Source organism: Hemicordylus capensis, chromosome 2 (assembly GCF_027244095.1).
Source record: "Hemicordylus capensis ecotype Gifberg chromosome 2, rHemCap1.1.pri, whole genome shotgun sequence".
Taxonomy (NCBI): Eukaryota; Metazoa; Chordata; class Lepidosauria; order Squamata; family Cordylidae; genus Hemicordylus; species Hemicordylus capensis.
This window is the reverse complement of record NC_069658.1, coordinates 230,945,933-230,969,067: the sequence shown is the minus strand read 5'-3', so window position 1 is coordinate 230,969,067 and position 23,135 is coordinate 230,945,933. Positions and strand designations below refer to the sequence as shown.

Sequence of the window (23,135 nt, the reverse complement as noted above, 5' to 3'; positions counted from 1 at the left end):
CCACCTCTGGCTTGCTAGGCAAGTCATTTCACTGCTGCGCCATTAGGAGGGAACAGTGTCCACCCATGCAGACTCCCCTTCAAATGCAAACCAGGGTGGGCCCCGCTTAGCAAAGGTGACAAGCCCAGCTCTCCTGGCCTGTGCCCAGGTCCCCTCTTTAAATGAATGGAGTTACAGTCAATCGCATTAAATGATGTACAGGTGTGCAGACATCTGTACAGACTTAGAGCCTCATGACTGCACAGGGCTTGTTTGACTCCATTTGCCCTTCTGAGCCCGTTCCACTAACATTACCCCTGGGTTAAGTGTGCCGCAGGCGCGTAACTATGATCAGGCAAGGGGAGGCAGTTGTCTCGCGGGCCCCCAGCTTAGGGGGCACCTGAGAGACATGTCACGTGCCCCCCCCCCCACCCAGCGCTGGCCCTAGCTTCCTTGAATGAGTGTATTAAACTTTTTAAAAAAAAATCTGCCTTTGTTCCGGCTCCGGGGAGCGCCGTATTTCCTGCCATGGGGTTAGCGCTCTGGAAGCTATTCGGGTTGCTTGTGGGTTTCTTGCACCCATCAGGGAGGGGAGATTAGCCTCCCTTCTTCTTCTTCTTCTTTTTTTTTTTTGCACTATGCCTCCGCTGCGACGTTTCGAGCGAAAGCCGGACAGCTTCCAAATCCAAAGCGCCGAGCTTGCCTCTTTCACACGCTGCAGGACAGAAGTTCCTGATGACAAGCTTTGGGAAAGCTCCTCATTAGTGCTAATTAACACTCTTTGTTGTTGATTGCAACTTGTCTCGGGGAGCTCCCACGTGCACGGCTTTAGGCCGGTGCAGAGAAATGCCGGTTGCGTCACCTAAGCACCCGACCTGCCCGCGGCGCTGTTTTGTAGCCAGCCTCTTTGATTGCAAGCTCAAGTCGCCCCCATAGCCAGACAGTCAACGAGCACTCTTCTGCGGCACGCGCTCAAAGGCGGACTTCTCCCCACACACTTTATTTCATCAGGCACACTTTCCGTTCCCTGGTCTCGCTCAACCCAAGCCCTGAAAAGCCCGCCCGTCAAGAGGGTGGGAAGGAAGGCCTGTGCAAAGAGCGGTTTAATTTGGGATTATTTGTGGTCCTTGGGAAGTGGCGGAAGCAAACTACGCACAGAATGGATTTAAACAGTTAAGTCTGGGGGTCTCCTTGAAAAAGCAACACAACAGGCAAGAGGCTCGAGGGGGCCCCCAAAGGCAAGTCAAATGTGAAGTGAGTGTGTGTATCAGAGAGGGGCCCATTTTAAAATTTTGTCTCTGGGCCCACTCCAGCCTCCTTACGCCCCTGGTGTGCTGTCAGGTGGATTTCGACTCCTGGCGCCCACAGAGCCCTGTGGTTGTCTTGGGTAGAATACAGGAAGGGTTTACCATCATGTTCACTGCTTAGTATAGAAGGATGCTGCCCACCGATCTCAGCACAGCCACACCCAAGAGCCGTTTGCAAACTCTCAAGAAAAGCTTGAAACACTGATACTGGTGTCTGGTGAATGACCAAACCAGGGGAACGAACAAGGTATATAGAGGCGGGAAATTCCTTCTAACACACACACACACACACACACACACACCCCATATTCTGGGAAACACACCAGCGGAATTCGAACCAAGAGCCTCCTGCTCTCCAGGCAGATTGCTTATGTGGCTTCACGACTACTTATACGCCGCTTTTCAACAGAAGTCCTCAAGGGAGGGCTTGATAAATGAGACGTCATCAGACCTGATCAGCTCTGTGCTTTGGTGTGCAAGTTGTGTTGCTCTGAGCGGGGACAGACTTGCCTCTGCTGCCCTTCCTGCCTTCCCCGGGATGAGCCTGTCTCTCTCTCCCTCCCCGCCCCGCATGGAGATGCCCCCCCCTTGTTGCCTGCGACCCCTTCCTTCCCGTCCAGCTACACAGAAGAAGGAGAGGAAGGGAGACCGGGGCGAATCTAGACAGACACACCAGGAGGGGGGCGGGTCCGGGGAGGCTGCTGCGGGGGCGGGAGAAGGGGAGAGTCAAGCGATTCCCTCCCGCTTCGTCTTGTGCTGGGCAAAGCACCGGAGGCAGCCCGTGAGGGGGTGGTGACTGAGGAGGGCGCTCTGGGCCCTGCCCTATGTCAGTCTGTGCCGCATGTGCCCCTCTGCAGCAGGGCCAGCCCTAAGGACACGTCGGCTGCCAATCTGTCGCCTCTGTGCTTGGGCCCCGCACTGGACGCCGGCGGTGTTCAAGAAGGCATCGGAAGCCGGAGCGGCGGGTCTTCCCCCAGATCTCTTCGATGCCGGCGAATCTTTCTCGAAACTGACCTCGGGAGTTTCCCACTTGGAGGGCGCGAGGGAGCAAAGGTGAAAAGAGATGGCGGCGGGGCGGACGAGAAGCGGTGGGAAGGCAGGGATGGCAGGCAGCAGCCGGCTGGGCCAGGGAGGGGCGACTCGGGCCGAGGAGAGTTTGCACAGCGCCCCCCCCCGCGCGCACACACAGACGGAAGCAGCGAGGCATATGCTGGGTGGAAGTGGCGGGGCTGCGAGATGGAGGCGGAAGGGAAGAAGCGAGCGGACGGCGGAGCATTTGCAAGGAAAGGAACACTGCGAAGCCGGCCAGGGCTCTGTGCCCGAAAGTTGTGCGCCTCGTGCAGGCTGCGAGGACTCAGAGGCGCCATTCTGGCTGCTAGAAATGAACAGGGCTGGTCCCGGGGCGTCACTCTCATTTGTCTCCGCCGCGCCGAGTCGGCCTCCTCCTTTCCTGAGCCTGGGAGTAGGTTCAAAAGGTGTGGCGCATGCTCAGTATCGCCAGAGGAAGCTCCTTTCTGTTTTCTGCCCACCAATCCTATTACAGGAAGAAAGGAACTCTGAATTTTGCAGGAAAGACTCAGATGTTGCATGTGTTGTTTTGCCCCGAAATAGCCCTGAGACATAAAAAGGGAATGGCTACACTAGAGTCTCAAAAGGCAACTGTGTGAAGTGCCGTGAAATGCCTGGAGAGCGGGCAAGAAGAGAGCATGCTCAGTCTCTCCCCTTGTAGCCAGTGCCCTTGCCCAGAAGACAAATCTGCCAGAAACGCCTAAGCTTGACCGTGCATGGCACAATTTCGAGTTGCTCCTTGGTTTTATTGAGTTTCTAGCTGGGTTAATATAACCAGATATTTTAACTTCTCATTTCAGTACTGGAACCTTGTATTGCATTATTCAAGTAATGTAGTATAATGTTATTAATTTAAAAAATGAAATAATATAATTCCTCTCTCTCTCTCTCTTTTTTTTTTTTTTGAAATTGCAGGATTGAGTCTCTGTGGTCACCAAAAGTGCAGCATCCTGTTGTCTCTCAAAAATGTTCTGCCACAGACAAACTACAGGGTGCTCTTCTGGTGACCACAGAGACGGAATTATACAATTTCAAACGAAATTTTAAAAGGAATTTCATTGTTCGGAATTAAATTATGAAATGAAACAACAGTGTAACAGGGTTCCAGTATTGTTCCAAAAGCAACGCCGTGTGTTCAGAACTTCACAGTTAGTGAAGAGTAAGGATGTGCACAAAACGGTGTTGCCCTATTCTAATCCGAACCAGATTCCACCTGGACCGGGCATGATTGGTTCTGCACCGATTAGAATGGGTTTGGGCCTGGTTCAAGGGTGGTGGGGGCTAAAGTACATTTTAAAAATGAATTACCCACTGTTGGCAGTGGCTGTGGCAGCCATGGGGGTTGGTCTCCCGCGGCTCCCCCTCCCCACTGAGTCTCCAAGGGCCGGTCCTTTTGGGGGCTTTTTGGCCCTGTTTGCACATGCAATAGGCCATTTTGTTTAGGCCGCTGCACATGCGGCCGTGCACATTTGAGTGACCAAGTCAAGATCAAAAGTACTCCCTTGGCTGTTCTCCTACATACCGACAACTCCTCACCTGCCCATAAAGTAACTTGACAGATGCAGCTTTGCATTAGCACCTTTGCACACTTGATAATGCTTACCCATCATCCTGAGCTATTTTTGCCTGAGCCATTTTTGGAAGGGCGGAATATAAATCAAATAAATAAATAAATGATCCTGGAGGATGAAATATTTTCTGACATTCCCTGTTAGCTAATGTCAAGAAAGCGAAGGGTGATTACTAAATGTTACTGACGTTAATAACCAGACCTCTGACAGCTAAAGCTATTTCAAACTGCTAATATTATAATGCCCTTATACATACAATATAGCTTATACATACAATATACAGTGTCCTTATGGTGCGTCCATACCTGGAATCCTGCGTATAATTCTGGTCACCACTTCTAAAAAAGGACATTGTAGAACTGAAAAAAGGACATAGTAGAACTAACCAAGATTATCAAGGGCCTAAGCGCACCTTTATTATGAGGTAAGGCTACAACACCTGGGGCTATTTAATTTAGACAAAAAGATGACTGCAGGGAGACATGATAGAGGTCTATAAAATCATGCATGGAGTGGAGAAAGTGGATAGAGAGAAATTCTTCTCCCTCTCCCATAACGCTAGAACCAGGGGTCATCCCATGTAATTGATTGCCAGGAAATTTAGGACCAGCAAACGGAAGTACTTTTTCACACAATGCATAATCAACTTGTGGAATTCTCTGCCACAAGATGTGGTGACAGCCAACAACCTGGATGGCTTTAAGAGGGGTTTGGATGACTTCACGGAGTAGAGGTCTATCAACGGCTACTAGTTGGAAGACTAAAGGCCATCTTCAGCCTCAAAGGCAGGATGCCTCTGAGTACCAGTTGCAGGGGAGTAACAGCAGGAGAGAGGGCATGCCCTCAACTCCTGCCTGTGGCTACCAGTGGCATCTGGTGGGCCACTGTGCAAAACAGGATGCTAGACTAGATGGGCCTTCTTGGGCCTGATCCAGCAGGGCTGTTCTTAAGTTCTAAAAGACAACCGCAGGGCTCTGTGGTCGCCAGGTGTCGACACCGACACAACTGCACACTTTCACCTTTACCTTTATACTGCTTGGAGGTTTTTTGGTGGTTGTTTTGTTCCAGTGCAATCTTTGAGACTTGCTGTTTTCAGCTTCCTATCAATTAAGTTGAGCAGCTGGTTTTGTGGTAGCAAACATGCAATGTCCCATTTGCTAAGCAAGGACTGCCCTGTTTTGCATTTGAACGGGAAATTACATGTGAGCACTGTAAGGGCAGTGAGGAGCAAACCTGGCCTTCCAGCTGTTGTTGGACTACAACTCCCATCATCCTTTGCCTGAGTTTCTCCCAACCTTACCTGGAGATGCCAGGGAGGGAACTTGGAACCCTCTGCATGCAAGCCTGCAGGTGCTCTTCCCAGAGCAGCTCCATCCTTCCAACTCCTGGGGGGGATTCATGGGAGTTCCTGGGGATGATGGAAGATGTAGTTCAGCAACCGCTGGAGGGCCAGGTTTGTCCACCCTGTCTTAGGTAGGGGATGGGGCCGCTCTAGGAAGAGCATCTGCATGCAGGAGGCCCCAGGTGCCCTCCCTGGTATCTCCAGATTGGGCCGAGGGAGACTCCTGCCTGTAATATGAGCTAGATGGACCGTTGGTCTGACTCAGAAGAAAGCAGCTTCCGATGTTCCTAAAGTCCGGAAATCTCTGTTTTGAGTATGAGCTGTAAGATTCCCACAAATAGTAAACGTTTTGAGGAGGTGGGGGGAGAAACATTTCTGGCCTCGTGGTTTGTTTGTTTGGCTACCCATACAGCGCTTCCTCCAGTATGTTTATGTGCAATTTAATTTTCTCTTTATGTTCATGGTATTTATTTTATTTTTACATTTATATCCCATTCTTCCTCCACGGAGCCCAGACCGGGGGTCATGGCTATGTTTATCCTCACAACGTCCCTGTGAGGTAGGTTGGGCTGAGTGATAAGTAAGGTTAAGGAGAATAAGTAGGTCAGGCTGGGAGATATGGCCCAGAATGGAGTGGGCTTCTTAAAACCTGTATTAACGTCTCTTTTCCAGTCCTGGTAAGCCTTGCAGATTGAAAGCCCAATCCTGCACTGAGCCAGTGTGGGGTAGTGGCTAGAGTGCTGGACTAGGACCGGGGAGACCCGAGTTCAAATCCCCATTCAGCCATGAGACTTGCTGGGTGACTCTGGGCCAGTCACTTCTCTCTCAGCCTAACCTACTTCACAGGGTTGTTGTGAGGAGAAACCTAAGTATGTAGGACACCGCTCTGGGCTCCTTGGAGGAAGAGCAGGATATAAAATGTAGTAGTAGTAACAACAACAACAACATGCACCAGTGTTCCCTCTAAGGCATGCCCGTGTGGGCGCACTCACATGTTTTTTGATGTCTGCTCAGTTAATTTTAGATCCTGCTCATGTTGAATCAGGAAGGACCTACTCTGAATGCATCTGCACTAGGGATGGGCCCGGACCAGTCCGGAGGCCATTGTAAAGGCCTCCGGACCGGTCTGGACCTTGGTGGTTCGGTTTGGGGGTGGGGGTAGCTTTAAGAGCGGCGGGAGGGTTTACTTACCCCTCCCGCCGCTTTCCCGCTCTGGCGCCGTAATGTTCAGAGTAATTGGGGCGGCAGGATACCTCCCTGCTGCCCCTTCCCCGCTGCTGCTCTGCAAACTTCCCGGTAGTCCTTTGCGCGCGTGCATGAGGAGGGGTAAGTAAACCCTCCCGCCGCTCTTAAAGCTACCCCCCACCCCAGTGCCGGACCGCAGTGTGGCGGTTCCGTGCACACCCCTAATCTGCACACGCACTGCCTTGATACTGCCGCCCAGAACAAATCTCATTCCTCATACAGATGCAAAAAATGAGAGAGGATTTCCAGAACCCCTGTGTGTATTTTTCTCATGTTACTTACTTTTGGGTCTGCTGAATTCAGTGGGGAGTAGATGATGGAGTGCATGCTGTCTGCATATCCATACGCTGCTGAGTCTCGTGAAGAGTCTAGCAATGCTTATGTTTACTGGGCACAGAATTTCAGCTGATATGGTGCCTGTTTGGGTATTCATTAAGTCACAGACAAGGCTTTCCCTTACACTAGCTAGTGGTGGAAAGGAGCGTAAACCAAAAGCTTACAGTGGTGCTCAAAAGCTTTGCTTGAAGAAAATGAGGTTAGGCATAGGGGGCAGGAGAAGGAGAGGAAGGCAGTGAGGGGCCTCTTTTAAAAATCTCACCCCCGGACCCACTCCAACCTTGCTACATAGCAGAACATAGGAAGCTGCCATATACTGAGTCAGACCATTGGTCTATCTAGCTCAGTATTGTCTTCACAGACTAGCAGTGGCTTCTCCAAGGTTGCAGGCAGGAATCTCTCTCAGCCCTATCTTGGAGATGCTTCCAGGGAGGGAACTTGAAACCTTCTTCTGCTCTTCCCAGAGCGGCTCCATCCCCTGAGGGGAATATCTTGCAGTGCTCACACTTCTAGTCTCCCATTCATATGCAACCAGGGCAGACCCTGCTTAGCTAAGGGGACAGGTCATGCTTGCTACCACAAGACCAGCTCTCCTCCACTACACCACTGCAGTGGGTAGGGCCATCCCTAGCAGGGCTGGGGGCGAATCGGCATGTGTGGGGCCTCCTTAACTTCTCATTTGATTACAGAATCATACTGACAGATGACATACTGAGGGAAAGGTGAGTGAGTGAGGTTTTTGGACAAAGCAGCTTGGACATAGAATGCCTTTGTAAGGGGAAAAGTTAAAAGCACAACACATGCCCCTTGCTTCACAGTTCTCACTCAGATCTTCTGGACTGTGTGGGTCCTTTACTCTTTTTTATGAAGGCAGAGGGCAAATTCCTCCACATGGGGGTGGAGTGATGGTCGGATGGGGTTGGGGCAAGGATTTCACTTCCAGAGGATTTGAAATTTTCTGCCATGAAACAAGCCACTTATAGGACTTATTAAATGCCTTGACGGGCGCGGGGAGTCGGGGGGGGGATTCAAACTCTACCATTTGTCCAATTCACTTCAAGGCAGATATAGGGAGCCCTTTCACCCTGCCCTACAAGGCGGGGGCAATGAAAAAGGGAAATCCCAGACCTTCCCTTGCTGGCTGTGAGGAAGGCACATGTTCTCAGGGCTTCCGGCAGGGCAAGGCAGAGGGTGCCCCCACCGCTCAGTGCTCTGGTGGTGGGCAGGCAGGAGGGACTGGGGACGGAGGTGAGTCTGGCAGGGCTTATTTTGTCCAAATCATACACCGGTATTCTTACAGTATTAATGGCGGGTGAGATAATTGGCTTTGATTGGGCTAAAATAGTTTCCTGGCAAGTTTGACCTCTGACTTGAAAGAGTCTCATCTTGACAGTAATGTTGCTGAAACTGCCTTGGGGATGATTGGTCGACACCCCCAGTTCGGGCGAATGTGGGGAATTTAGCTTAAAAGGGGAGACAGTTCCAATCAGCCTTAATTTGTGCATGCGTATGAACTCAAGAAAACTGGCTTGAGGGAGAGGTTTTAATTAACAAAAAGGAGTTTATTGACAGAGAAATAGAGAGCAATAGATTAAGTTATTAGGTGGACCTAATGTGAAAGCAATACAAATATGTTTTAAAAACAGACTCTTATCAGGCACGTTTAGCTTAAAGGTCCGGATTGTGTGTAAATTCCCAGGCGGGCTAGAGAGAGGTCCTTTAAGATAGTGGGGCAAGGTTTCAGAAATAAGAGAAAGGGGTAGATTCAGCCCTGAAGGAGCCAGGCATGAAGCTATATAATCTGTCCTCACGAAGATACTAGCGTCCATCCGGGGAGGTGAATTTCAAAGCGAGAGACAGCCAGCACACAGGCCTCTGGGTTCCCGTGACAACAGCAAAGTCGATCCTAGAGAGCGGGAATGATCTTCCGCCATGGTCACCTCCACTTACGGCCGGCACAGGCATTGCCGGAGCAGCAGTTAGCAACCGGCTAGTTGTGGGGCGGTGTCGTCTCCCAGTTGGGCACTCCATCTCTTTCCGGATCCGTTTGCTGTAACATAACTAACTCTGACTTTTCTTCTGTCACCCCCCATGCCTAGATGCTCAACAGGTGCTTAGAACTTTTTACCAGCCTAAAAGAAAACTTAATTGTGAAGGCTAAAAATAACATCTGACTGACAAAGATGCGGGCACATATAGGTACCAAGAAAACCAAAAGGCAGCTCAGGCTTTATCTGAGGAAACTTTGTCCGGAGGAACTGCCTCCTCTGGAACAGGGGGGGCTCCCTTCCAGACTTTCAGCTGCGATGAATCGGGCATGTGCATGGTGCGTCCAGTCATCACTTCACATGGGCTATACCTGTGTATTGCGTTAGAACCTCTCAGTGCCATGAGAGAGAGAGGGAGGAGCTCTTCCCCATCTTTTCCATCTGCTTTGGCTATTTTCTGCAAAGCTTCAGTTTCCGAGTCCCCTTCTTGTAGGGTGCTCAAGTCCAGAATGGGGTCTGAGGCTTCCGTTTCGTGACTTAGCCAGATCGGAAGCCACCTTGTGGCTCTTCTAGCAGTCCAGCCTGATTCAGTGTATATTGCTATAGGGGCATCCAGGGGTTCAAACTCTAAAATGGCTATCATTGCCTGTGCCTCTGCCGCTTGTACAGGGTGAGGGCGGGGCAGATCCCTGAAGGATGTGGCTGTCAGTTACTCTCACTGCACCAAACCCTGTTCGGACCTCCCTCCGTTCAGGGGAGCATGAGCCATCGGAAAACCAGGTTGAAAGCCTGCCTTAAGGGCTTTTTTCTGGGGACCTTGACAACGCTGTATTCATTTTGGCCACGTGATGGCATTGCTGGCACTCTGTACATGCACCAGAACTATTTGTTTTTTAAAATGTGAAATGGAGGTTTGAAGGGATGCCTCCACAGTTTGGGGGCACCTATACTGTCTTTCGGGGCTGGATCAAGGCCTTCAATTTAGGACATTTCCTTTTATTGAGACAACTTCAGTTCTACTCTTGGCCAAGACCGGTGGCACAGCTTGCTGCCAGGGATCTGTGGCTGCTTCTGGGAGGGAGAGGGGAGTGACCGCTTTAAGGGCTGTGCACCTGTGTATGGCAGAAATGACAAGGGAGATCTCTTCCTTGCCACAGTTGGCCAGGTCAATTGTGAGCATTTGGGCATGAAGGAAGGGAATTTCCAAAATTCCTTTCCTACTGCCATCCTGAGCTGCGCATTCTAAGGCACACTGCAACTCTGAAAGTGGGAGGGGGACATCTTTGATGATGGGGGGTCTCTGAAACTTGCTTCCGTAGCCACGAAGCTTCACAGAGCGTGAGATGGGCTTGCCACCAGACGTCCAGGCGGGAACCAGGACATTCAAGACAGCTCCTGTATCAAGGAGGAGTGGGGCTAGGTTTTCAGGGTCCCTTACTTTAGCAGGGTAATGACTTGCCTAGAAAGCCTGAGGTTGCCGGTTCAAATCCCCGCTGGTATGTTTCCCAGACTATATTACTTCAGCATCTAGATCAGGTCTTTCCCATTGATCATAGCTAATGTTAGCCACAACTTGTGGTTCGGCTGTTAGAGAGGGTTTTATGGAGGCAAGAAGCAGCTGTGAAGGCACAAACTCTTCTGCTTCTGGGTTAAGGGGAGTTTGATTGATTAACTGTGTAGGGGTAAAACGGCTGGGGCACTGGCTATAGCGTGGGGGTTTCCAAAGAGGGTAATTATGGTAGCTTCTTGCGCATTGTAGGAGTCTTCATGAAACTCCAGAATGGGGTAGCTCGATTTCCCACCAAATCCGAGTAGCCCTAGCAGCTGGTGGAATTGGACTGTGACTGTATGGGGGTGTTAGAAGGGTGAGGGGAAGAGTGCATAGCAAAAGTGCAACCTCCAAGCCTGGAGATGCAGCTGCAACCAGGGAGGCTTCTGGGAGTGGGTAGAACAAGCTCAGCTGTTAACAGTCTGCATCATCAGCATTCTCCCTCTATTCCTACAGGTGGCGGGAAGGATTATGTGGAACCAGACAACTGTCAATTGAAATGAACCACCCGGAAGTGGAGAAAAAGACTCAAGAAGGATCAGGCTCAGGGAGGCAGGAGGAAAGCCAAAGAGATTGCCAAGAAATTCCAGCCCAACAAGAAGATCACCAAAGAAAAGGAATAAAGGGGGGAAAGGCCCGTGAATGGGAAACCAGACAGCTGTAAAGCAAGCCTCAATACACACTGCAGAGCCCAAATGGAGGAGCAGCGAAATACATTTCTGGAGCATGGAAATAGCTTCAGTCGGAGCTCACAGTTGCTCTCCCATCAGTGTACCGAGGAAGAGGAGAATGCTGGACATGGAGATGGATCAAATATTGAGGACAGAAAGCAAATGGACACTTGCAGGGATGAATCTGATGCTTGTCAGAGTGGAGAGTTCCGCCTCATCCCAATCATACGCCTCATCCGAATCGTACCGGAAGAATGGAGTGGAAAGAGACAGAAAAAGCATCCTCTACAGGGAAAGACTGCCAGTAGCAGTTCAAGCCTTAAGACAGATCCAAGCATATGCACAGGGGAGAGAGTGTACAAATGTTTAGAGTGTGGGAAAAGATTCACGTCCAAAGATTCACTTGCTGTGCACCAGAGAACCCACAGAGGGGAGAAACGCTTAAAGTGCCGGGAGTGTGGGAAAAGATTCAGACAGAGGGCCAACCTTGTGTGGCATCAAAGAATGCACACCGGGGAGAAGCCATTTAAATGCTTGGAATGTGGAAAGAGCTTCCATTTTAAAGCACACCTAATTTGCCATAAAAGGGTTCACACAGGAGAGAAACCGTATACATGCTCAGAGTGTGGAAAGAATTTCAGTCAGCTATCCAACCTAACCACACACCAAAGAACACACTCAAGTGAAAGACCATATAAATGCTTGGAGTGCGGAAAGAGCTTTAAGCATGGTGCACATCTTACTACCCATCTAAGAATTCACACAGGTGAGAAACTATTTAAATGCACAGAGTGTGGGAAGAGTTTCACTCAGAGCTCAACTTTTACTTCACATCAAAGAATCCATACAGGGGAGAAGCCACATGCTTGTGTGGAGTGTGGAAAGAGCTTTTTCACTAAATCTAGCCTTAAGGAACATGAAAGGATTCATACAAGGGAGAAGCCATTAAAATGTCTGAAGTGTGGAAAGAGCTTCAGACACCTCTCAGCCTTGACTTCTCATCAAAGAATCCACACAGGAGTGAAGCCATTTAAATGCCAGGTGTGTGGAAAGAGCTTCAGTCGTAGTGACCATCTTCGTACCCACCAAAGAATCCATACAGGAGAGAAACCTTTTAAATGTATGGAGTGTGGAAAGAGCTTCACAAGAGGTACACAGCTTTCTACCCATCAAAGAATCCACACAGGAGAGAAGCCATTTAAATGCTTGGAGTGTGGGAAGAACTTCACGGAGTGGTCAACCCTCAATTCACATGAAAAAATCCACAAAGGAGAACGACTATTTAAATGTGAGGAATGTGGAAAAAGCTTTAAGCATAAAACATGCCTTTCTGTCCATAATAGAACCCACACAGGAGAGAAACCATTTCAATGCCAGGAGTGTGGAAAGAGCTTTAGTCAGAGTTCTGCTCTTACTACCCATTATAAGATCCACACAGGAGAAAAACCATTTAAATGTATGGAGTGTGGGAAGAGCTTCAGTGGCAGCTCAATCCTTACTTCTCATCAAAGAATCCACACAGGAGAGAAGCCATTTAAATGCTCAGAGTGTGGAAAGAGCTTCACTCAGTGGTCAACCCTCAATTCACATGAAAAAACCCACAAAGGAGAGAGACTGTTTAAATGCGAGGAATGTGGGAAATGCTTCCCACATAAAAGACACCTTTCTTCCCATATTATAACCCATACAGGAGAGAAACCATTTCAATGCCTGGAGTGTGGTAAGAGCTTCAGTCGGAAAGATAGCCTTAGAAAACATCACAGAATCCATACAGGAGAGAAACCGTATAATTGCCTTGAGTGTGGTAAGAGCTTCATAAGCAACTCAGCCCTTACTAATCATCAGAAAATCCACAGAGGAGAGAAACCATATAAATGCCAGGAATGTGGAAAGAGCTTTGGTCGTAGGGAACACCTTACTAATCATCAAAGGATCCATACAGGGGAGAAGCCATTTCAGTGCCAGCAGTGTGGAAAAAGCTTTAATCGGAGCTCAGCCCTTTCCTCCCATCAAAGAATCCACACAGGAGAGAAAGCATATCAATGCCTGGAGTGTGGAAAGAGCTTCCATGACAGCTCAGATCTTACTAAACATCTACGAGTGCATACAGGAGAGAAGCCATTTAAGTGCTTGGAGTGCGGAAAGAGTTTTACTCAGAAGGCAGCCCTCAACATACATCAAAAAATCCACAAAGGAGAAAAGCTATATATGTGCCAGGAGTGTGGAAAAGGTTTCATAAACAAGGCCCAACTTTCCAGCCATAACAGAATCCACACAGGGGAGAAACCATATACATGCCTGAATTGTGGGAAAAGCTTCAGCCATAGCTCAGCCCTTAAAAACCATGAAAGAATCCATACAGGAGAGAAGCCCTATACATGTTCAGAGTGTGGAAAAAGTTTCAGATGTAGTTCAGATCTCTTTACCCATCAGAAGACCCACAAAGGTGAGAAACCACATAAATGCCAGGTGTGTGGAAAGAGCTTCAGTCGTAGTGACCATCTTCGTACCCACCAAAGAATACACACAGGAGAGAAACCATTTAAATGTACAGAGTGTGGGAAAAGCTTCTCAAGTAGTACACACCTTGCTACCCATAATAGAATCCATACAGGAGAGAAACCATTTAAATGTATGGAGTGTGGCAAGAGCTTCAGAAGTGGTACACAGCTTGCTACCCATCAAAGAATCCACACAGGAGAGAAGCCATTTAAATGCCAGGAGTGTGGGAAAAGCTTCACTCAGAGAGCTAACCTTATTACACACCGAAGAAACCACACAGGAGAAAAACCATTTAAATGTCAGGAGTGTGGAATGGGTTTTGCAGACAGGAGAAGCCTCATTTCACATCAAAAACTCCACAAGTCAGATAAAGTATGAGGCTTTTCTCATGACCAGCCTTAACCTGACTGGGCTGCCCCAAGCAGGGATAGGCTAGTCGTGAGAAGCAGTGGCATCCTGACGGATCCCTCCGCTCCCCTCCCACATAATCCCACTAATAACCCTGGCTTTTTGCTGAGGTTAAGGGTGCTCCTGTACCCTTTACCTGGCTAAAAGGAATCACGTGACTCCTCAGGTTTCTTGCAGCCCAAGGAATCACAGAAACCCGTGTATAGAACACCCTTTGGAGGGGGCGGAAATCCCCGATGCAATGTGCGTGCCCGGCCTTGCATTGAAGGATGCCTGGAGGCTGGAACAAGAAGTTGTGGCTCTAGGATTCCTCAGCCCTGCTCTGTGCTTCACGGAGCTGCACAGAGCAGGGTTGTCCATGTGGGTGCACGGTAGACTGACCATTTACGGCCTTAACCTGGCAGTATATCAGTTGAACCGTTTTGCCCGGTTCACACAATCATTCCTATCCAGCTTTAATGTGGGCTACTTCTTTTAGTGTGAATGTGTGAACCCACGCCAAGGAGGCATTCTCAGATTCATTGGGGGCCATAAACTACCTTGGCATGGCTTCACACAATCATGCTGATTTCAGGGACCCATGCTAACTCTAGATTCAAATGATTGTGCGGATCAGGCCACTGGGGCGTGCTTCAAGGTACTTCAGTGATCTAGGGCTTGGGCCCACAGGGCTTGGCTCATGCCCACAGCCTCCCCTCCTGTACATTTTGATAATTAACCCTTTTCATGCTCTCTAAAGCAATCCACACCCTCTTCCATTTTTTGAAGCCATTAATCAGCAGGACGTCCTTGATATAGTTGGTGTGTTCTTGCCCCCCGTACTTGCTTTATTTCCACATTACTTTCCCTTCTTCAGTCCCTATTCTTACAGCAGCCTTGACACTGCATGTAGCCGGGATTGACTGGGCATTAGTATCTCACCCCTCAACCTCTATTTTTGGTTTCACCACGGAGGGTTTTTGTTGGGGCGGATAAGCCATACTTTGGGGGCAGGCTACCCAGCTGCCGCTCCTGGGACATCTCCATCACCTCCTCCGCTGAGCCCGTCAACTGGATTGCTGCTGAAAGATGGCCACTTCCCACCTCCTCCACTATGTCCAAGAAGTGGGTTTCCATTGGCATGAGCCCTCCCCCCCCCACTCATCTGCTAGGATGTCGCTGGGTGTGAGGGCCAGTTGGTACCCCCTCCACCATGCTCAGCAGCACAAGGGCTCCCCACCATTCCCTCCACCATGCCCAGCATCTGGGTTGGCACTGGGAATGAAGGCCCACTCCACTTAGTTGCCCACTCCACCAGGCCTGACCACTGCAGAGCCACCTGTAGTGAACCTTCCAGATGTCGGCCATGTGATATGGATGGTCTTCTTCCCGAATTAGGTGAAGGACAAAACTAATCTCTGAGAACAAGAACAAGGCCCTAAGAACCACACAGCAGGGACCTTGGCTCTGATTTTTAACCTCCATTTAATGTATTTATTGTTAAATTTTTATATTGCCCTTCATTAAAACCATCTCAAGGCGGTTTACAAACATTTAAAACAAGACTATAAAACAATGCGCACAATAAAAATATTGAATTGGAATATAAAAATACAAATCTAATAAAAAGTTTAAAAAACAAACACAATAGGCCCATAAAATACAAAACACCAAAAACAACACTCCTATAAAATAACACCATTATAGCAGTCTACATGTTCCAGGGCAGCCTCCACCATAATACTAGCGTGTGGGCAGTGCTTGGGAATCGTGTGTGTGAGATTTCCTTGGCTGCCCTTCTTGGGAACTTCCCGATAGCATGTGGCTGAGCACTCAGGATAACCGGATGCTGGGCACTTCATGCCTGGTGTCCAATTCATTACAAGGGAGTAATTGCCATTGAACTCCATGGGACTTGCTTCTGAATGAAAGGGGAACAATTGAACAACCCCCGAGAAATCACTTTGTTGGGCGGAGGGGATAATGGGGAAATCCTTTTTAAAATGCGAGTGAGAAACAATGTGAAAATCCTTTAATGTAAACCTGCTAGTCTATTTAAAACAAGAATGCCAGCAACCCCTTTTCCTCCTGCTTTGTAAAGAATACATCACAGAAGAGATTCAGCAGAAGCCTACAGATTAAAGGGGAGAAATGGACACTGTATATGTTCAGAGGGGCTGTGTCCTTTGTTGAAGCCTCTTAATTTCTAGACAGCAGGGGAAAAAAAAGTGACAGCAGGCACCAGTAAGGGTCATTAAAACATGGCGTTGCTTTATTAAGAGCAATAGAGAGCTCAGGCCAGAGGAGCAGCTGACACTGTCAGCTCCGGAGGGGCAAGCTCTGGTCTGAGAGAGCTGTTGAACAGCCCTTCCTCCGATTCCCAAGGCCTAGAGAAGACCCACAAGTCCTGAGGGAGGGACGGAGGGAGAGAAGGAAGTAGGGTCTTGACTCTAGGAACTCCACCCCCAGCTCCTTTAAGAGTTACAAATGTAAGAATTGGGTGCCTGCTTGCCCACTAGGCACCTGTAAAACTCAGTCTATGTTACATATAGCTTTAAAGGTGCTTTTGAGCACAAGGCTTTCCTCAGGAAGAAAAGAGTTTTTTCTTAGCAAGATTCAGAGCGGATTCAGAGCAGATGGTTTTCCTTAGGAGGACTGATTAGTTAAAACCTTAACAGCAAGAGGAATGATGTCTTTATTTTAAACTATATAGAACCAGAACATTGCCAGCGTGGTGTAGTGGTTAGAGTGCTGTCCTAGGACCGGGGAGACCCAAGCTGAAATCCCCATTCAGCCATGATACCTGCTGGGTGACTCTGGGCCAGTCACTTCTCTCTCAGCCTAACCTACTTCACAGGGTGGTTGTGAGGAGAAACCTAAGAATGTAGTACACTGCTCTGGGCTCCTTGGAGGAAGAGCGGGATATAAAATGTAAAAATAAAATAATTATAATAATATTCAAAATTGTTTGAATGGATTATCAAGAGAAATGTATAATCAACAATATGTTTCAAAGAAATATTTACTGATATATAAATATTTATATGTTTCAAAGAAATATTCACTGATTGTTATGACACCAACTTGTAGTCTCGTAAGAAACATCCGTTTGGACTTTTTATTTACATTACAATTGATTGATTGATTAAGTGCCATCATGTTGGTGTCAACTCTTAGCGACCACATAGACAGATTCTCTCTATTACAATTACAAGACCACATTTACAAGTATAGTTTTGATTAAAGAAGATATTTTTATGTATGCGTATTTGTACAGATTTTAATAGTGCCAATGATTATAGTCTATGAGTGAGATTGATATTTAGGAACCGATGATGCTATACAACGTATTGTGCAAGTTTGATTAAATAAGGTACTTTATTTTTCAAGATTTGTATATCAAGATTTTTATCTTATTTTGGGTTATTTTTGTATTATCAACCATTTATTTAGGAGGAGCCAGAGAACAGCCTATTGATAAGCCAATACATTAACTCTTTCCAATATGAGGCCTTTGAACCTGATTGTTGTTTTACATATGGTTATCTAGCTAATAATTATTTTGTTGTTTCAATAGCTTGTTACTGTAGTTATTACTCTTCTTAAATGAACATTTATTGTGAAACAATTCAGAGGTAGAAGGCTTTCCTCAGGAGAATACAGAGAGCAGCCTGGATTAAGGCCTATTGTGAAGAATCCTATAGATTAACTATTTCAGCTGATGGGAGTAAACATCTCAATATCATCCTGAAGGGATCTGATTCAAGCAGGAGAACTGTGAAATTTATGAGATATTTCTGGTTAGACAATCCATAGTTTCGGACTGTGTGTCTAAAGCAGTAGCTCTAATTGTGTTTTTCACTGACCATTACTGTTTGGTTTGTGTGCTTTTTTAAACGAAAGAAGTGAATTACAAATTTGCATTGTGTAAATAATGCCTGTTTTTTTAAAAAAATTGCTTCCTCATTCACTGTTGCAGCAAAACTGCTGAGAATTTAAACATTTAATGTTTAAAGCAGAGTCTTTGATCTGCTAAGCAGGGTGTCCCTTGGTTTACATTTGGAAGGGCGGCTACATGTGGGTACGGTAAGATATTCCCCTTCGGGGAAAGGAACATAGCTGAGAAGAAGGCCAGTGGCAGAGAACCTGCATCCAGAAGGTTCCAGGTTCAATCCTTGGCAGGATACAGGGCCGGTCCATCTGCTAAGTGAACTAGGCGTTTGGCTAGGGCGCCAACATCCTGGGTCACACACACCGAACTGGCGGGTGCACACACCACTCATGGTCAGAGCGAATGGGCAGGCAAGTGACTAAGCAGACGCTCCTCATCTCTGTCAGCCGCCCACCCACTTGTTCTCCTTGCCACATCCACCCACTGCTCCTGCTGCCTGCCCACCACAGCGTGTTAGAATGACTTTGCCTCCTTGTGTGGTGATGCCATTGTAATGTGCTGCAGCAGGTTGGCTGAGGCAGTAAAGAGAGCAAGTGGGTGGCCAATGGGGACTCCCTGCCAGCTCCGAGGCATCCCACACAATGAGCATAGGGGGCGGGGCATCCACCTGGGCAAAAGGAGTGGCGGGCACTCAAGAGGGTGGGGGTGGGCTTCACCTGGGGCACCAGTAATCCTTTGGCTGGTCCTGGCAGCATCCCCAGGTAAGACTGGAAGAGACTCCTGCCTGAAATCTTGGGAGAGCTGCTTTCCAGTCAGTGTGGACAATTCTGAGCTAGGAGGGCAAATGTTCTCAGTTGATATAAGGCCTTTGGGAAGTGGGGGTTTACTGTGCTTTTGGATCTCAGCCCTCCACCTCTGTTTTTGGTCTCCCCTCTGTAATTTTTTTAAAAGACCTTTGGGAGGGGGCAGATTTGCCACCCCCTCTACCACGGCGTTCCTTCGGCCACCAGGGCCACCACCCCACCCTACTCAACTGCTGGGATGTCGCTGAGCGTGAGGGCCAGCCAGTGCCCCCTCCACCCTGCCCAGCAGCACACGACCCCCCACTGCTCTCTCTGCATGGTCATTAGGTGGGTTGCCACCGGGAATGGCCAGGAACCACCCCTTTGATGCCACTCCACCATGCCTGATTACTGCAGTGTGGCCTGCATGGAAGTAAACATTCCAAATGTCCAGCCACGTGATATGAGCCGTTTTCTTCCCGGATTAGGTGAAGGACCAAACTAATCCTTGTGGACAAGAACAAGGCCCCGAGAATCAGGCAGCAGAGAGATCTGTCATGTTCTGCAACTGATCTTGTAATCAAGAGAAGAGTGGGGGAGTTGACCAGGTGACTCTGCCTATAATGTCTGGCACTGGCAACCTGGGAGCAGAAGAGCCCCCACACACACTGGGGATTCTGCAGTGGCTTGAGCCCCCTCCCCACCCCCAAAAAGAAATTTTGCACCCATTATATGATTGCTGGAACTGTGGATCAAGCTTGATGCCTAGTGCAACCCGTATGGGCCATCAAATATTGCACAGAAATCCATTCAAATGGCTGCATGCATGGTGGAAGGAGCTTCAGCTACAGCTCAGCCGTTTTTGCCATCACTAAGCACTAAGAAGAGGGAAACCAAATAAATCCATGTGTTACACCCCAGGCACTCTGCGCATGCTCTGCAGCATGCCCAACACACGGCCAGGGAGTCTGGCACACAGTCCTGCTAGGAATCCTTATTTGGATGCCCATTTTCCTGAGGATATTCCACAACTTGACATGATTGACGCAATCGAAGGATTTTCTGTAGTCATTAAAGCACATATTGACTTCTTTCTGGTATTCTTTGGCTTTCTCAATTATCCAGCATGCATCAGCAATTATGTCTCTTGTTCCTTGGCCTTTTCTGAAACCAGATTGAACATCTGGCACTTCCCCTCCCACGCAGGGCTCTAATCTGTGTTGGATGATCCTGAGCATTATTTTGCTAGCATGTGAAATTAAGGATATTGTGCAATGGTGTGCACAATCTGTTCAGTCTCCTTTCTTTGGTATGGGTATGTAGACTGAGGTCTTCCAATCTGTTGGCCACTATGTCGTTCTCCAAATCTGCTGGCATATTTGGGTTAGAGCTTTGATTACTTCTTCTTCTGTTGCCTGCCATATTTCCATCAATTTCTGTAGCCTCGCGACTTGGTAATGACTGGAGTGCTGATCTAACTTCATCTTCCCGTACTAGAGGTTCTTGCAAGTAGGGAATATCTTCTAGAGTATCTTGGAAGTTGATGTCCTTGCTGTACAGATTTTCACTATACTCCTTCCATCTCTGATTGATCTTCTCTGAGTCAGTTACTATTTATCCTTTGGCATCCCTTAACATACTAATTCAAGGTTGGAACCTCCCTCTGAGTTCAGAGACCTTTTAGAAAACTTGCCGCCTTTTTCCGTGTCTATTTCCATCCTCAAGGTCTTTACAGATGTCATTGTAGTATTGCTCTTTGTCTCTTCTAGCAGCTTTCTGAAATTCCCTATTAAGTTCCTTCCTGAGGTCTTTATCTTTCTTAACTTTGGCTTCTCTCCTCTTCTGGGCAATTTCCACCGTCTGTTCTGACATCTATTTTGCTTTCTTCTGTTTCTTGGTCTTTGGCAGTCTCTTTACACATTCATCCTTAACAACTTCTTTGATTTCATTCCACAGTTCCTCTGGTTCCCTATCAATGAGGTTCAGAACTTGAAAGCGGTGCCTGATGTTCTTCTTGTAAATGATGGCTATGATTCTCAAGAATCATATCGTGGAAACTGGATAGCTTTGTTTTTCCGCTTTAGCTTTACTTGGAACTTGCAATCGAGCACTTCGTGATCGGGTCCACAATCAGCCCCCAGCCATGTCTTTGCTTTTATAATTCAGCTCTTCCACCTCCTTGTACCCATAATGGAATCAATTTGATTTCTATATACTCCCATCTGGTGATGTCCATGTGTATAGGCGCTGCTTTGGTTGTTTGAAAACTGTGTTAGCAACGAAGAGATCATTGGCTTGGCAGAAATTAATAAGTCTTTCTGCTTTGTTTCTGTTTCCTAGGCCATACAGTCTGACTGTGTTTTCCTCCTTACCTTTTCCAACCTTGGCATTCCAGTCTCCAACCACCAGCATCAGGTCTTGCTTGGATGTTCTGTCAATTTCAGACTGGTCTTGAACATAAAACTCATCAACATCCTCTTCTTCTGCACCAGTTGTTAGGGCATAGACTTGAGGAACTGTCATGTTAAAGGGTTGTCCATGAAATCTAATTGATATTAGTAGGTCACTGACCGCATTGTACCCAAGTACTGTCATTGCTATATCCTTCCTGAATATGAAAGCAACACCGTTCCTCCTTTGGTTTTCATGTCCTGAGTAGTAAACGGTATGATTTTCTGACTCAAAGTATCCCCTTCTAGTCCATTTTAATTCACTCCTGCCCAAGAGGTCAATCTGTAGTCGATTCATTTCATCTTTCACTGTGTCGAGCTTTCCCATATTCATGCTGCTTACGTTTTACGTTCCCATTGTAATTCTGTCTTTGCAGCTTCGGATTTTCTTTTCCCGCACGGCAACATCAGCTGCTAGACGTCCAAAAGGCTTTAGTCTAACTGCGTCAGAAACACCACCGGTACTCTGAGAGATCCTCAGCTCTTCCTCAGTAGCATGTTGAGTTCCATCTGACCTGAGGGGCCCATCATCCGGCACTACATTGACAATCATTCCTTTGATTGTCCTGGCGCTATTTAGAGATTTGGATGTGGATAGGGGTTTAGTGGGGTGAGATTTAACATTGACACAAGATTGATGGATATCCCCTTTAAAAGAGTAATATCTCTCCTGTTGGAGAATGGGATTATCACATATTTTTGACAAGCTTTTATATTATCTATGTTTTGGTTCCATATTATATTTGGATAATTAAGAATTTAAATAGGATAAAAGGCCCACAGCTTCTTTTAAAGTTTAGCATTGCTGTTTCTTCACATGCGCACGTAAATAGAATTGGTCATTTAGACATGAGATTGGATAACGAAGCACATCCCTTGTGATCAAAGGGGTGTGAAAACATCTGGCAGATGTTGTAGGATATATTAAGCTTTATCTGTACCATTTGAAGCCAGTACAACTTGGTATCCAGTAGGATTTCTAATTTAGAAACCACTGGTAAGTGCAGAGTCACTTTGGAAGAAATAAATGTGAGTAATTACTAAAAATTTCTAACCTTTTGAATTAACATAATTGGTTGAAGGTACTTTTTTGTTAAAATGATACATGTGTTGTTGTGTATTTAGCTCACTTTTCCTGATGAAGTCCTGCTCAAGCAGGAAGAAACAGGTAAAAATTACCTAGGATACCAGTTGGGTAATATTTGGACAAGGAGCAACAACTAGAAGGAGCAACATTTGTACAAGGGGCTACCCCTGGAAGAAGAACTTGCAAGAAAAAAGATCTGGAAGAACTTTGAGTAATATTTGGATAAGGAGCAACAACTTGAACAAGAACTAGTAAGAGAGAAAATCTGGAAGGACTTTATATATCTACATGTACAAGGACTAAGGGCAAATTGACCTTCAGCCATACTTTTTGGGGTCTAGAACACAGACATTTTCTTTAGTAATTGTGTGTTTCATTATATATGTTTATTTTATCCATGTTTCTTGAAAGTTGTGTGTGTGAATAGACTCTTATACACGGTATATATACTACCTAGGATATGTTTTGTTCCTTTAGTCTAACTGCGTCATAAACACCACCGGTACTCTGAGAGATCCTCCGTTCTTCCTCAGTGGCATGTTGAGTAACATCTGACCTGAGGGGCGCATCATCCGGCACTACATCGACAATCATTCCTTTTTGTCTATCCATGTGGTTTTCTTGGTAAAATACAGGAGTGGTTTACGATTGCCTTCTCCCGCGCTGTGTGAGTTGATGCCTTTGTCATTGTCACTGAACTGATCATCTGCCTCCAGCACCTTCCTATATCGCTGCTGCCCAAAATAGGTTCCTGCTTGCTTTAGCTGGGCAGCTGGAATGACCATCACACTTTGGGTGACCCTACTGGGAGTATATCTCCCAGCGTACTTCGCTCATTCCTCCCAGGATCACACACACACACACACCCCGCCACGATGCAGCATAGCTGGACTGCGGGGGAGTGGGGGAGTTATAGTTTACTAAGGCACTAAAAAAAAACCATGCAGAGGAGAAACTGAGTCGGTGTCGACTCCTGGCG

General features: G+C 47.3%; 1 protein-coding gene across 2 annotated transcripts in view; it reads left to right on the top strand.

Annotated features, from left to right (window-relative positions):
- The window catches only part of LOC128342288 (zinc finger protein 91-like), a 41,265-nt gene extending 18,652 nt beyond the window's left edge, over positions 1-22,613 (top strand). The window contains exons 1-2 of one of the 2 annotated variants that reach the window (XM_053289438.1): positions 1,984-2,339; positions 10,842-22,613. In XM_053289438.1, coding sequence (XP_053145413.1) covers positions 11,081-13,936 — 2,856 coding nt within the window. In that variant the 5' untranslated portion in view covers positions 1,984-2,339; positions 10,842-11,080 and the 3' untranslated portion in view covers positions 13,937-22,613. Of the gene's footprint in view, positions 1-1,983; positions 2,340-10,841 lie in introns of those variants that run through there. The other variant, XM_053289439.1, reaches the window with a different exon arrangement.
- Positions 22,614-23,135: the final 522 nt, after the last annotated feature.